General features: G+C 42.6%; 1 protein-coding gene across 1 annotated transcript; it reads right to left on the bottom strand.

Annotated features, from left to right (window-relative positions):
• Nucleotides 1-170: 170 nt before the first annotated feature.
• Nucleotides 171-13,896, bottom strand: ASPA (aspartoacylase). Its single transcript, XM_007438891.4, has 6 exons — nt 13,526-13,896; nt 7,240-7,435; nt 4,135-4,228; nt 3,652-3,759; nt 2,580-2,689; nt 171-1,424 (listed from the first exon to the last, which is right to left on the bottom strand). The coding sequence occupies exons 1-6, from the start codon at nt 13,762-13,764 to the stop codon at nt 1,233-1,235; spliced, it is 939 nt and encodes a 312-aa protein (XP_007438953.1). The 5' UTR covers nt 13,765-13,896; the 3' UTR covers nt 171-1,232.
• Nucleotides 13,897-14,392: the final 496 nt, after the last annotated feature.

Below are 14,392 nucleotides of genomic sequence, written 5' to 3'. Positions count from 1 at the left end.
AATGAAGTTTTGGAATGATGGTATGTTGGAGAGTTGCCAGAACAAATCTCTGCTTTTGGATCAGCACTTTAGAGCCAGATGGCTATTTGGGAAACGTCTTCCTGCAGAAAAGCTAGAGAAATGGCAATATGCAGTCATCATTTTTCTGAACTTTATGACTTTGTCCAGGGATTTATCAGACCTGTAACTGTGTTTTTAAAAAAATATTTATTGCAAATAAGAGAAATAAAGTCAATTGTTTTATAAACATGTATATCTCACTAGTGTGCAGTTCTGTGACTTCAGAAAAGCACCATCATTCTCACTCTGAAAAGATATTTTAACTCTTCCCTTATACCTGGTTTTCTGATCTAAAAATGTCCTCTTGACTCAGCTGTTAGTGCTTTGAGTGAAACTAGAATTGCTTACAAGTTAAAAGTTCAGAAATGTTGGGAGATTTGGCCATAAAACTCCCTTATCACAGCTCTTCTTCCAGACGTGCCTCCCTTGTTTTCCCCAAATAGTTGCTCTTCTCTTAATTAATCCCCCACATTAATTCTGAATTACTCCAGTTCCCGATAAAGATGTTCTTGAGAACTCATTTATCCTGTGACTCAGAGTGCTATCTTAATAGTTGGCCACACTTCATTAAGTTAACTACAGGAATGTAATACCCTTTCACAGCACTGTTCTTGCAAATTAACGTGACAGTATTTTCTGTCAGGGGCATGTGCTAGGAGCATGATAGAGGCCCTCATTGGTCCAAAACTATGTTGTGATAACACCTTCATAGGTTTCATGAGATGCTCTCTCTTCTCCCTCTTCCAGCATCTCATTTTTCACCACTTTTCTTCAGGGCACATGAAACATGAAATAGACTTGCTCTCTGATTTAAAGAATAACTTCATGCTGATGGGTGTCTCCAGGGTAGGGTCAGAAAAGTCAAGAGGGTGACCACGACACACATAAAAACTGGTGGATTGTCCATTGCGCTATTGCAGTCACGATCTGGACTTTTTTGACCATAGCCTCAAGACCACCCCTAAAAAAGCATTTATAAAAACAGCAACTGGAAAGCACATATTAATCCGTTTATAATTGTTTGCAGGGCACATTGTTTTCCAAGTGCTCTATTTCTTACAATAAAAAAATTGACTTTTGGTCTAGGATCTACAATGCCTTCAGGCCATCTTGCATGAGAAATGCCAACTATACGTAGGCACTTAAGAGGAACTGAAGAAGGAAATCCAGGTTTAAGAGACTTTGAGCCCTTTTGCGCTCAATTTTTCTTTCACGGTTGTGACAAAAGCTTGCTGCTTTTCGTAATACGCGGCCTCGTTCACAAAGGTTGGGTAGACTGTGGTTTCTCCTTCGTATGGAATCGTCTTCCCTTCCAAAGTCAAGAACATGGGATCACCCGGATTGAGTGGCTGCCAGTCTCGATCCTATGGGACAGGAACAAGATAATCTTGCAGACAAATGTACAACGGATTGGATAAAGCTGTTTAAAGGAAGTCTAGACCAGGGTTGACAACCTTTTGGGCTCCGCGTGTCAAAAATTCGGAAAGTGCCTAATTTGACTCTGCTGGTGTGTCCCCCCCCAACAAAAGAGAAACAGTTCTTTACATATTCATTTATTTAAAAAAATAATGCAGTCCTGTCATGTGTGATGCTATGTATTATATAAAGAAACGTCAAGTAATTACAAAAATGAAATATGAGTAAAACAAACTCAGTTTCTTTGGTAACTCAAACAGGGAGAATTGTGGTTGGGTGTTGGTGAACACTAGCAGGTCACCCAAAACGTCGTGGCGTATCACCTTTGGCACGCGCGTCATAGGTTCGCCATCCCTGATCTAGACTCAAGTTCGTCTCAAGGGCTATCATTTAAACATAATAAACAGCCCCATTATAACAAGCGAAGCTAAGATGACTTTGGACTGGTCAAAGCTGAACTGCACCTTTTTTAGGGAGCCCGGTTTGATTCAAGGATGGGAACAGCACACCAGCTTTGGCGGGTTCCCCTGGATTTAACGTGTTGGAAATTAATTTAGGATGGTCCTTGGTCCTGTGCTAGCTAGCACTGTCTCTCATCTGGAGGAGATCTGGGCATGGTTTAATTTGACTCCCTTCTTGCTGCCTTTAGCACTTTTCTGAATTAAGACAACCCTATTTATCTGCTTGTAAGCCCATGTTTTTATTACCGCCTATCTGGATAATGTTATATACACAATTCTTTATTACATTAGTACAGTGTTTCTCAACCTTGGCCATGTTAAGACGGGTGGACTTCAACTCCCAGAATTCCCCAGCCAGCATGTTGGGGAGTTGAAGTCCACCCGTCTTAACGTGGCCAAGGTTGAGAAACACTGCATTGGTATATCCACAGGAGAAGAATTTGCAGTGGGGATTAAAGGATGTGGTACTAGAACTCTTATAAGGGTTTCAAGAATTATATTCAGAAGAAGCAACGTCTTGAATATAGGCAAGAAACAATTTCTGTTAGAAAGCAAATTTGGAGAAGCCCTTTCAAAATAGGAACATTTTCTAGATCCCCCACCACTGCTGTTAAAAAGAGAAGGGAAACCACATGTGTTTACCTGTAAATTAGGGTGAATGACAGCCGTAATCTCATTTTTTTTGTCCCTGGGATAATCCACTTTCTCCATTATTTTATAAATCTCAATGGTACATGGAGGGAATTCTTGTCCTACAGAGAAAACAATGCAGATCTTCAACTGTTCAGGTCAAGCAACTGACATTGTGGATAATGTTTGAAGTCACTGAGATGGATTATTTGTGAAACAAACTGTAGTTGTAAATTACAATTAGATCTTCTGACTGGAACATTCTCAATCAACTGCCCTTCTAAAGGTTGGGTTGTTCAAAGGTGAACTTTTCATGCCACCCCTTATAAAATATAATTGATATTGTGGATACAATAGAATTTATTAAAAACCTCTTCCTTGTATCCACATCTTCTGAACTTTAGGAATTGTATTTTAAGTTCTCATCTAGTCATATAGGACAAGGTTAGAAGTTATTGTCAAGAAGCTAAAAAGCCATAAGAAGTATTTATCTTTAATAATAGTTGTAAACACATTTTCCAGAAAGAAACATCTTAGATTGTGTGAGACAATTCAACTGATATTTAATGGGTAGATTAAAAACCCTGCAAAAATGCGTATCAATTCATTTATACCCTGACCCAAATATGCAGAGAAGAAAGCATGGAGTTTATTCTTTAATAATCTAGAGATTCTCTCTCTTTAAAAAAAAAATCACCCTTTAGTAGCAAAGTCTGACAGTGGTATTGACAAAATTGCAAGAAAAATTTAAAAAATGAAATATTAAGAAACAAGAGGTGAACATCAGCACAGAGGAGAGGACCTCAAACTTTGCAGAAGGAGAAGACACATTTTGTAACTAAAGAAAAAACAACTAGAGTTGAAAATCCACCTTAAAATTTAGCCGAGGAAGAAGTGAACAGGTAACTCTGATACCCATTAAAGTTGGGAAGATGTTGAGAATATCCTACAAAATGGTTTGCTTGGATCCCAAACTGGAAAACTGCAGTTAAGAGATGGGGATTCAGAGCAAAATTCGGTTGTGTTTAGGATTACATCTCCACCAGCAGATGGTATGACCATCAACTACCTTATAATGCTGTACCTGCATTGAACTTTTGCACAAAATCCAGGCCATGTTGGACGATCTTCCTCATTTTACCCAAAATGTCAGCCCTCAGAACTCCTTGGGGCTGAGGACCAACTTCAATGCCTGGAGAAGAAACAAAGGAAGTATCACGTCTTCTTCCTTGGGGACACCAAAGAAGACACTGTCCTCCTCTGTGTGACGGCCCTTGAGGGACTTGTTCAGTGTCCACTTCCACCCTCCAGACCATTCTAGCCTTCTTTTCTTACTTATACCCAGTTTCTTCCCCACTTCCTTCCAGGACATGTTTTCAAACTCTTCACCACCTTCATTGGTGGTGATGCCCAGAACTGGCAACATTGAATTTTGGTCCTCAACAGGGGGATCGATGGGGTGGAAAGCAGTTCATTCCATCACTAATACTGGATGATGGAAAAGGATCTAGAAACCCAAGCACATTTGCTAAAAGTGGAACGGTGCTAATCCTAGAGTCATATTTACCCACTGGATGTTTTGCTACAGACCGGGTCGTGGCATATTTCAGGCTGGGATGTTCAAGGAGGAAGACAGGACAGCTGTCTGGCCACAGAGCATCCTGTGAAAAATATTGGTTTAACGTTCTTGTAATACAAACATTGATGCTGAGCTGGCAAAGACTGGATACAAAGACGGTGTTACTGTATGGTGACTGCCTTGTATTCAGATAAATAGGACACTGTTGGAAAATGTGCAAGGCTACATTGGCTAATGTTCTATCTGTTAGATCACAAAAGCAAAGCCCGCTCCAATTAACTTTCCTGCGTGCCAGGATTAATGAACGCTGTAGCAGTGCTAATTCATCAACCCGAGAAAATTATAGCTGCCACGTTCTCTTTTAAATAAACTGTAAATGTTGCGAACGAGTTGAGCAAAAGTCACACAATGTCAATTATTTTCAGGGGCATCTGCCGAGGGGGTCAAAATCTTCAGAAGGGCAAGTGCAACGTTGCAATCAAAACCTCACCCTTTTGCACATGCATTTTGCACACACATAAAAAGGGGGGGAATCTGATGTGAGCACACAACTGCCATCTTGTGAGTTTGCACCCCCCCCCCTCCATCCCCGCTGCGGACACCTCTGGCTTTTAAAATCAGATTTATAGGAGCTTTTTCGTTTTTATTACTTCTTCTTATTTACAACCTATTTTTTCCCACTTGGTTGCCCATTTGTCTTACGAGTTTCTAATTAATGCTCTTATAGATTAGATCGGCTCGCTACAAAAGGCTGCACGGTCCTCCTTCAGAGGCTGAACCCACTTTGGAGAATCTTCTCTGATCCTAAGCTACCCGCTGTGCCATCCCGATGAGCAAACGCCCTAACAAAATACACACACTGAACAGGCAGAATCTTTTCCCAGCCGCGTTTATACAACGCCCTCCACCTAGATAGTGAACCAACTGATTTTCTGGCTTTGCACAATACACTGAACCACAAGCTAATCAAACTGGCTGAGTTCCTGCAAGAGATGAACAAATCAAGGTTAGCATGATGTGAGGATTGAGACCCCGGATCGTTCACGGACCTGATGCCGGATATTGCGTGAACAGAGGCTCTTGGTTTAAGGTTCACAATAGCTGGATCCAAGACTTTTTCTACCTGGGCAAAATGTGCAGGTTAAGATACCTGAGGCAAGTCAAGAGACAGGAATAAAACTTCCTCATTGCACTTGCACTTAACAAGATGAGTCTCCTGGGTAATCCGATGGAGCAGTCCCAGGATTAGTTGGAGCAGAAACCATGGCTGATTCCGGGTGTCTGCAAGGTGGGGGGTTGTGATGCCCATAAAGTGGGCAAAGCTTGGATTGCAAGGTTGCCCTGCCATCTCAACCTCCTTTACACACGCCCACACCCGCAGACTTCCCTAGACCCGCATGATGGCACTGAGCTGAAGTGGGTCTTCCGCTACAGGTAGCAGCAATAAAATTCAAGCAGGCACATCAAGATTGATTTTGAGGGGGAACCTTTGGCAGCCAATTTAAAATGCTGGCTTTTGTGCACACAGAGATTTACATTTTTGGTAATTCGCCGTGAAGATTCCCAAAGGAAGCCAAGCCAACAATATTAAAATGCATTGGCCGGTTTTAAAAGGCATTATTCCTAGCCTGTAAATCCTGCCTGTTCAACTAGCGAGCTTGCAACCAAACATTAAAACAATTGTTTGTTCAAAACAATAGCAAGGCTTAATGTGCTTTTCTGCTCTGATGGCTATCCTGCGTTTCGCCACGTAAGCCAGTGGCCCAGTCATAGCCCGAGATGGTAAAGTGCATCATGAAAGTTTTAGGACAGTGTTTCTCAAACTTGGTAACTTTAAGATGGGTGGACCTCGACTCCCAGAATCCCCCAGCCACCAAGTCCACCCATCCTAAAATTGCCAAGTTTGAGAAACATTGCTTTTGGAGATGGAACATATAATGCCAAATAGTATCAGATTAAGAGAATTATCTTGAATATTAAAGAGGAACCATGCAAGAGGGCTAAAAAATACTGACGTGCCAAGTGGGAGTGTTGGGGGGCGAGGGGAGAGTTTTTAAAACTTCATTTTGATTGTAAATTACGGTGACCATACACCCTTTATTATAAAGGACCATCCTTTATTTCAGAAAGTTGTCCTTTAGATTTATTTATTTTTCAAAAACTCACTTTTCTCCTTTAATTTGGTCATTTGACTTTTACTGTACAAATGTACTTTTACTGTACTGCTTCGTACACCGTCTTTCACATTCAGGTGGAAAATACGGAAATTGAATGGTCTTTTTAAAAGAAATCAACATATACCATTTGATTTTAGATCTTTTTATTAGGATATGCATTTTTGTAAGGTTTTTCTTGGTTTTGCTCTTGAATTTTCCTTTCTAAACCAAAGTTGCAAACATAAAGAATTAATTTTTTTTAATCTTTATGAACCTCTTTCAGATTTGCCCCTTTTTCAGGCTGGTCCTTTACTTTTCAAGAAAATATGGTCACCATATATATATAAAACACATGTAAACACAAGGGTTGTGGCTGACATCTTGATTTTTTGCTTCAGATTTTGCTCCAGATTTGGAGATGATGATGATGATGATTTATTAAACTTGCATGCTTCCCAACTCCTCTTCAGATGCCTTAAAGAGAACCTCAAAGAGGCTTTTTTTTCCAGCCTGGCTTTTAATACTTAGCCACTTGTTTTGATTTTTAGTAATCTGATTACTTTAATACGAGCTGCATGTTGCTTCTAACATTTATTCGTGTCTTTGCTTTCGTGTTTCAAAAATGCACTTTCGTGCCCTTAAACCGTGCAATCAAAGCCCCGCCCCCTTTTTATGGGCATCACCCGCACCACCACCTTAAAAAGGGGGCGGGGCTTGGATCACACGGTCGAGGCTGCCATCTTGACTTTTTTGACCCTCCACCATGGAACTGCTGTGACCAAACAACGGTCATGATTGCTTTGGTTCAGGGGATGGAAACAGGACCGCATTTGGCTCATGGGAGAACATTAATTTTTGCCAACCCCAGGAATACACCGTTGATTTTATAAAACCCCTCTTTGGCGCCACACCAAATAAGGTTTTCAACTATTTTTACCTGTATATAATGGCACATCTGAAGGGTAAAGCAGTCCCTGGAGGTTTCGAGGATAAGGGTACCACCCATGTTAGCGGTGGTGTTGTGGAGGTCCAAAATAAGGTCGTAAGCCTCAGGCTGGCCTTTGGGGCCAAACAAGCTGTTTATTTCTTGGGCCCTTCTTACTTCATAGGGGACGTGGCCCGTCAGTTCCTTGCTGTGGGTTAGAAAAACCAAAGAAATATTACTTATCTGCAGCATTAAAAAAAAAAAGGACACAAACTGATCCTTCTCCCTTTGCAATGGCAAGACGTAGGTTTATTACACTCAACCAGGATGTTCAGCATACTATCTCCCTCTCTGTGCTTAGTATTTGATCTTTAACTGACAAACAGATCATTTGCAAGGCTCGACAAGGCGACACATTTCCCCTCTGCCCTGTCTCCCTAACTGCCCATCGTTCTCAGCCATTAGGACAGTCTTGCTCAGTTCTTAGGGACGGGGAACGCTCCTCCCTTCACGCAGGGCTTAAGTTTCTTCAGACTTGCCTTTGGACGTTGACGTTCTCGCCCACTTCAGAAGGTCCTGCTGAGGGTTGGAGTTGCAATTACTCCTTTCGTCCGAGTTGCTCCTCAAGCTCAGTCTTGATCAGTTTATAGCAGTGTTTCTCAACCTCAGCAACTTTAAGATGGGTGGACTTCGACTCCCAGAATTCCCCAGCCAGCCATGTTGAAGTCCACCCATCTTGAAGTTGATGAGGTTGAGAAACACTGGCTTATAGGGCTGGGGGGCAGTGGCAGGGGACAACTATTAGCTGCTGGCTGACTGTAATTGGTTTGTATCTTTGGAGAGCTTGTGAGTCTGCCGTGGTTCAGCTTCGGAGCCTCCACCAAACTGTTGATGTTCAGCTGCACCTCCTCTGCGCACAACCGGCTCCAGGGCTCCAACTCAGCTTCCACCGACACCCATCCTGTGCCTTCAGCCATTCTCTTTTATCTCTCTGCTGGGGTCCTCTACTGGCTTAAAATCCCAGGGGACACCAAACCATCAGGAAGGAAAAGTCACATGGGCCACTTCAAGTTTTCTTTCCACAATCCCATAAACTTCCATAGCACAGTCTACTTTTCCTGGTGCACAGGTGTCAAGAAAAGGTATTTCAGCTTGTCCTTGTTTAGTGACTGCTTCATTTAATGACCATTCACAGTTACGACAGCGATGAAAAAGTCACTTTGCAACCGATCCTCACCCTTGCAGGTCTGTAAAGCCAAGCCAAGCTCAAGTAAGATCATAAAAACAGTCATGGGTTCACTTAGCCACCGCTTTGCTTAATGACTGCATTGCTGGTCCCAATTGTGGTCACTGAATGAGGACGACCTGGTTATATACTCAAACTGTTCTTTGGGAGGGAAGGGGGAGTAAAACAAGAGGTGAGAGAAGTGAGAATTATTTTAGCGACAAATTTAAATTTACTCAAAGCGGTCATTAGTGATACAGACCTTTCTGCGCTGAATTTCTAGTTAACATACATACTGAGAAGAAAACTTGCCTTTGATCTATCAGAAAATGCCATTAAAATGGACTCTAGCTTTGTTGTTGAGCAAATCTTGCAGATCTTTTTCTCAAGGTCAGTGACAAGAGAATTGTGGAGAACGGAAATGTTTCCCCATAGATTTCTGGATATTCCTGTTTCTGGGAGCAGATTTGCGCCCATTGATTAGTTGGCTTTGATACTAGACGGTTTGTCCGTAGAAGTGAGCCGCTGGCAGGTGGCCACATCTCGGATCTGTGACTGAACCAGATCTGATCCCCGGAGATTGCAAGTGACTTGAGGTCCTTTAATAACGTTGTCAACACAGTAACACGACAACATCTATCAGCTACCAAGATCAGTTATTCTAAGACAGTGTTTCTCAACCTCAGCAGCTTTAAGATGAGTGGACTTCAACTCCCAGAATTCCCCAGCCAGCCATGCTGGCTGGGGAATTCTGGGAGTTGAAATCCACTCATCTTAAAGCTGCTGAGGTTGCAAAATGCTGCTCTAAGAGTTTATGCTTTGTGTACATGAAGCATGTGGAAAGGATTAACAATCTGGAAAGGTTTAGTATGGTCTTAAATTGTAACCCAAAAACATTTCAAAGAAAAACATGTCTTTATTGGGGCATCATTCTTTCCCTGGCTGGAATACTGAACAACCTGGCTATCATAACACGCTTGAAGAAAGTTGTTTGTTTTTGCGAGGCGGAGGAAACCAAGATGAACTAAGATTAAATAGGCTGATTAAAGGAAAAGATTCCAAGAAGGTTTCACTCCTTAACATTAATTAAGAGGAGATGGCATTCCTGGCCAACTGCTGGTAAGGAATAGGTTTGGGGTTCATTTTTTCTTCAGTTAGGCGGAAAATCGTTTTCCCCAGTTATAATTTGCAGAAAGATACAGAGCCAAACTATACACAAGTGGATTTTTCTCCCCCTTTTTGATGTGCTTTTTTTTTTTTTTAACGAAAAGCAGCTGCTGGAAGCTGAAATGGGATACTGAAGGCTTTTCAGCTCATGGTGTGGGAAGCAGAGGATGTGACCAGCAACGGCCGTTAAAGGAATTCCGTAAAACGAATTGATTTCAAAGTTTCTTCTGTTACCGCGCTTCGGCTTGCGGAAGACGTTAAGAAAAGCAGTTTTTTGGCTCTCAGTCCATACCTTACGTGCTGATCAGCAAGAGATCCCATTAAACAGCTGTTTGGGGGTCGGGGAAGAACATTCAACCAACTTCTCTTCCCAACTATAGCAGAGCAATTTTTATTTTGGAGAACAGCTTGTCCTCTTATGCGACTTCTGCCACCCCCTTTCTGATTCCTCACCCATTTCTCTTATTTCTTCATAATTTTTCATACCTTTTTTCCAGAATACGGACACTGGTGGACCTGCTAATGCCTCTCTGTGCCACCTGACTTGATTTTATTATTATTTTTAGATGCTTTCCATTAAAAAATAAATAAAATAAGAAGAAGCTGGCATGGAGCAAAGTGCCAGGAAGACATCTCACTACTCAGAGGATTGGGGTAACAAAATACTTTTAGAGCAAGTCAAGCAGTAAGATATCTGCCGTAACTATAAATTGTTGATTTTATCGTTTTTTTTAAAGCTATAGGCCTACTTATTTATTAGGTTCCCGTTGAATGTGGCTGGAGGTACGGTTTATTTATTTTTTATTTTAATGTATTTCTATCCCACCACAATCAAGAAGACCTGTGGGATCTTACATAGGATATTTTAAAAAAAATAAATAAAACATCCAGGGTACAGATGTCACAATAGGAACAATACAAGCCACACACCCCAATGTAAGAATGAAAACTGGCTGGGGAATTCTGGGAGTGGAAGTCCACCCATCTTCAAGCATGCTGGCTGGGGAATTCTGGGAGTGGAAGTCCACCCATCTTCAAGCATGCTGGCTGGGGAATTCTGGGAGTGGAAGTCCACCCATCTTCAAGCATGCTGGCTGGGGAATTCTGGGAGTGGAAGTCCACCCAACTTCAAGCATGCTGGCTGGGGAATTCTGGGAGTGGAAGTCCACCCATCTTCAAGCATGCTGGCTGGGGAATTCTGGGAGTGGAAGTCCACCCATCTTCAAGCATGCTGGCTGGGGAATTCTGGGAGTGGAAGTCCACCCATCTTCAAGTTGCTGAGATTGATGAACCCTGTACTAGTAGGATATGCAAGAAAATGATGGCGTGCCAGGACTTCTCCTACCAAGACCTCAGCAATTCTCCAATCTACCTGGTTCCTTTTTTTACCTGTATAAGTGGCACTAAACAATTGCACAGCCAAAGAAAACAGATTTCATGGGGTCTGTTCCTGTTTGGGCAGCGAAAGGATTCATGGCCTCAGAATAAGTTTGCTGTCCGTATCACAGCTGCTCAATATTTATCAAGTATTTTTTTGGGAAGAGATATCTGATTTAGTGATTTATTGATCCAACATAGATGGTTACTCAAGTCTCCAAAGCCACTTAGGGGAGCTTCCATAAAATGGCAACAATAAAAACAGCAATAATAGCAAGGACCAAGTAAAAAATACATTCAGAATCATTCCTTCCGACAAGCACCATCCAAGAGGGGAACATCTCACAATCTGGCCCAAATGCCTAGAGGGAAAGCCAAGTTTTTAATGCTTTCCGAAAGACTAACCTGGTTTTGGCCAGTCGAATCTCGGGGTGGGAGGAGATCATTCCAGAGAGTGGGAGCTGCCACAGAGAAGACGGGCTTCCCTGGTCCCACCAAACGGCACTGGAAGGACACGTGAGACGGGTAGAGATCGTTGGAGACAGGAGGTCCCACAAGTAGCCTGACTGTACCATGTAGGGCTTTATAGGTGATACCCAGCATCTTGAATTGCACCTGGAAGCCTGCTGGGAACCAGCCCAGCGTGCAAAGTGTTACATGGACCTGATATGCCCGTATCACGTGTGATATGACCATATCTACCTGTGCTGCTGCATTCTGGACCAACGGCAGCTTCTGGACTCAGCCCAAGTCCCATCTTATTGTGCCAGGGCTGAGAATATTTCGGGGGGGGAGAGCCCCAGACACCCCCATATTGGATCAGAAGAAATATCTTGCACCTTATCGATCTAGGATTGTCCTGGATGAGGGCGCCTATGTGAAATAATAAGATACCAAGAAAGAAAAATATCTTAAGATGTAACTGGAGATGTTTTTCATTATCTTTTGCACCGAGCAAAGCCAGTGACTGCTGGCTGTCCCAGTCAGTATATCAAAGCTACTTGTTCTTATACCGAAGTCCAAATTAATAGTTGACTACCTGGAAGTTCAACTGCTTGTTTTATGCATTAACAGCACATTCCTAAGCATTATCAGTGGTTCCCCCTTCATTACAAGTACATCAATGAAACTTATAAATTAGTCGGTTGTTTTGCATGTCGCATTACACCATACACTCTTTCTTAAAAACTTTCATAAAATCGACTGGTAATACCTATTTAAAATCCTCCTATTTATATTTTAATAGATTGATCTTCCTATATTTGAGAGTTTGCTGCTGCTAATGCTGTCCGCGCATACCATTCTCAATGTCCCACAACGCTAAATGCCTCTTCGAGTTCATTTCAGGACGCAGGTGAAAAATGACACCGAGATCTCAGATTAATCACAGGAGTTTAATTTTATACACAAACTGCAGAACAGTATTGATTCCCATTCAACTTTCAGGCTGGCAAGCAGTTCATTTCCTATGCATTTTTAAAGGAATGAGAAATCTAATTGCACCCGTTGAATTTGGTGTGCGTGCGTTTATTTCCTGTGATGTATTGTGCTATGAACTACAAGGATCCCTTTTCGTGTGTTTGTTCTGCTTGCAATGGAGTGAAATAGACAACTTTTGCTATAAGATCTATGTTAGGCGTTCAAGGGCAATGAAATGCAACTAGCAAGCTGTTTTGGAAAAATCTTCTTTTTAAAAACTAATCTAACGTATATCTTGGCATGCATTCCAAATCCAAATAATCCTCAGTTGCACGGAATTGGTTGCTCCCATTCTTGGAATTTAACAGGAGGCTGCAAGCCAAGGAAAGCATTTTCAAGGGCTGTAAAAACAGGATTTTCCCCTCCAAGGGTTATGACTTTGGAGGAGGAAATTCAGTGCTGGAATCCTCACATTGCCGTCCCTACCAGCTCCGAGAGTGCATATTTCTAATGCTGGAAACATCGATCAGGATAAAGAGGAAAACAGAGCATGTCAGGGGTTAAAGAAGAGTAGCTTTGATTCCCAATTTTTCCCAATCCTTTGGAGCATGCAACAGTGGCAGGAAAGATTGCACAGCCTGTATGACATTCTTGCAGGCATACACATTTACTGGAACAGAAGACTATGTTTCTCCCCACCTAGACTAGCATTAAATGGCCGAGTTGGTTCCAGTTCCCTGGGAATGCAGTAATGGAGCATTTGGTGAGAATGCTGAAATGGAGGAGGATTCATTCTTCTGCCTAGGATTCAGGATTGCCCCCTTTGGGGTGAATTGCAATTTAATCGGGAGAACTCCGTATGTGCAAACAAATGTTCACACCCTTTTCCTTCTGCACTGCAGTTCTGCCACACCCATCCATCTGAAAGCACATATGGGAATTCTGGAGCTTAATCTAAAACTCCCCGAGACCCGTGCGCCACTGCTCTGAGTTTCAGCTAGATCAGGGCAAGACTTAGAGAACGAAGAGGTGCCCCGTTGGCTACGCTCACCCAAATGCACCATAGAGCTCTGCCCGCGTGCACTCACGCACCAGCACGGTTCGGCTTACCCAAGATTTTCAGAATCGAAAACCCGGTTCAGGTCACAGTCTACGTATCTGCAGCATTTTTCCACCGCTCTTGGGTTGGCGAGGAAAGGCCGTGCCTCCAACCCGGGTCTTTGGATCTCGGCTCCATCTTCCTGCCAGTGCTTGACCAGGAACACCCCCGACAGCTCATTCCCATGGGTGCCTCCAAAGAGGGCAACTTTTCGGACGGGGGCGTCTCGCAGAACTTGGCAGGAATTCATTCTGCAGATCAGCCGCGGGCGGATGCCAGGAGCCCGAGCCAAAGACGGGAGAAATTACCAAGCCAAATAAAGTTTAATGCCCACAGTACTTTGGTCTGCCTGGAATGGCTGAGAAGAGGAAACTAACCCTGCTCTAACAAGTCTTTTCAGTTTACATGGGTGTTCCTCACTCAATTCTCCTCCTCCTCCTCCAGGTCCACTCCTTCCTTCTTGCTATATTTGGAGAGTTATATGTTGAAGTAAACTTGAAGAGAAGTTCAAGTTGTAACTCCAGCACCTAAGCAACAGGAGGTTTCTTCCCTTAGATTCTGGGAGGAAAAATATCTGCTCTATTTTATTTCAGGAGATCAGGACAAATAACATCAGAGATATTAAGAATGCTGCCCGGCTCAAAGAATAGTTTAAAAGAGTCAGTGTTCTGAAATAGGCTTTCCCGTAGCCCTCCTTCTGCACCTCAGTTATTAAGGATAATATGTATAGCATCCCCTTTCACCGATATGTTTCTGCTCATCACCCATAAACGTAATTTTTTTAATTCTGCAATAAATAGCAGTAGAGTAAAGGCCCTGAAGACGGGGCTCTGCGCTCAAGCCTGGGTGTGGGACAAAGCCCGTTTCTTCGTTATATT

The sequence above is a fragment of the Python bivittatus genome, unplaced genomic scaffold, assembly GCF_059951505.1.
Source record: "Python bivittatus isolate LINGU-HERP-01145 unplaced genomic scaffold, Pbiv_v1 ctg000940_np1212, whole genome shotgun sequence".
Taxonomy (NCBI): Eukaryota; Metazoa; Chordata; class Lepidosauria; order Squamata; family Pythonidae; genus Python; species Python bivittatus.
Note: the sequence above shows the minus strand (reverse complement) of the source record. Positions and strands in the feature narration are given on the sequence as shown.

Bases quoted from the DNA above. Each gene is read 5' to 3' on its own strand.
- ASPA (XM_007438891.4), bottom strand. From the start codon at position 13,764: ATGAATTCCTGCCAAGTTCTGCGAGACGCCCCCGTCCGAAAAGTTGCC. The intron at 3,760-4,134 runs GTAAATATGACT...TTTCTTCTCCAG, and splicing joins TGTAGCAAAACATCCAGTGG to GCATTGAAGTTGGTCCTCAG. The intron at 2,690-3,651 runs GTACAGCATTAT...TTTTCTCTGTAG, and splicing joins TGTGCAAAAGTTCAATGCAG to GACAAGAATTCCCTCCATGT.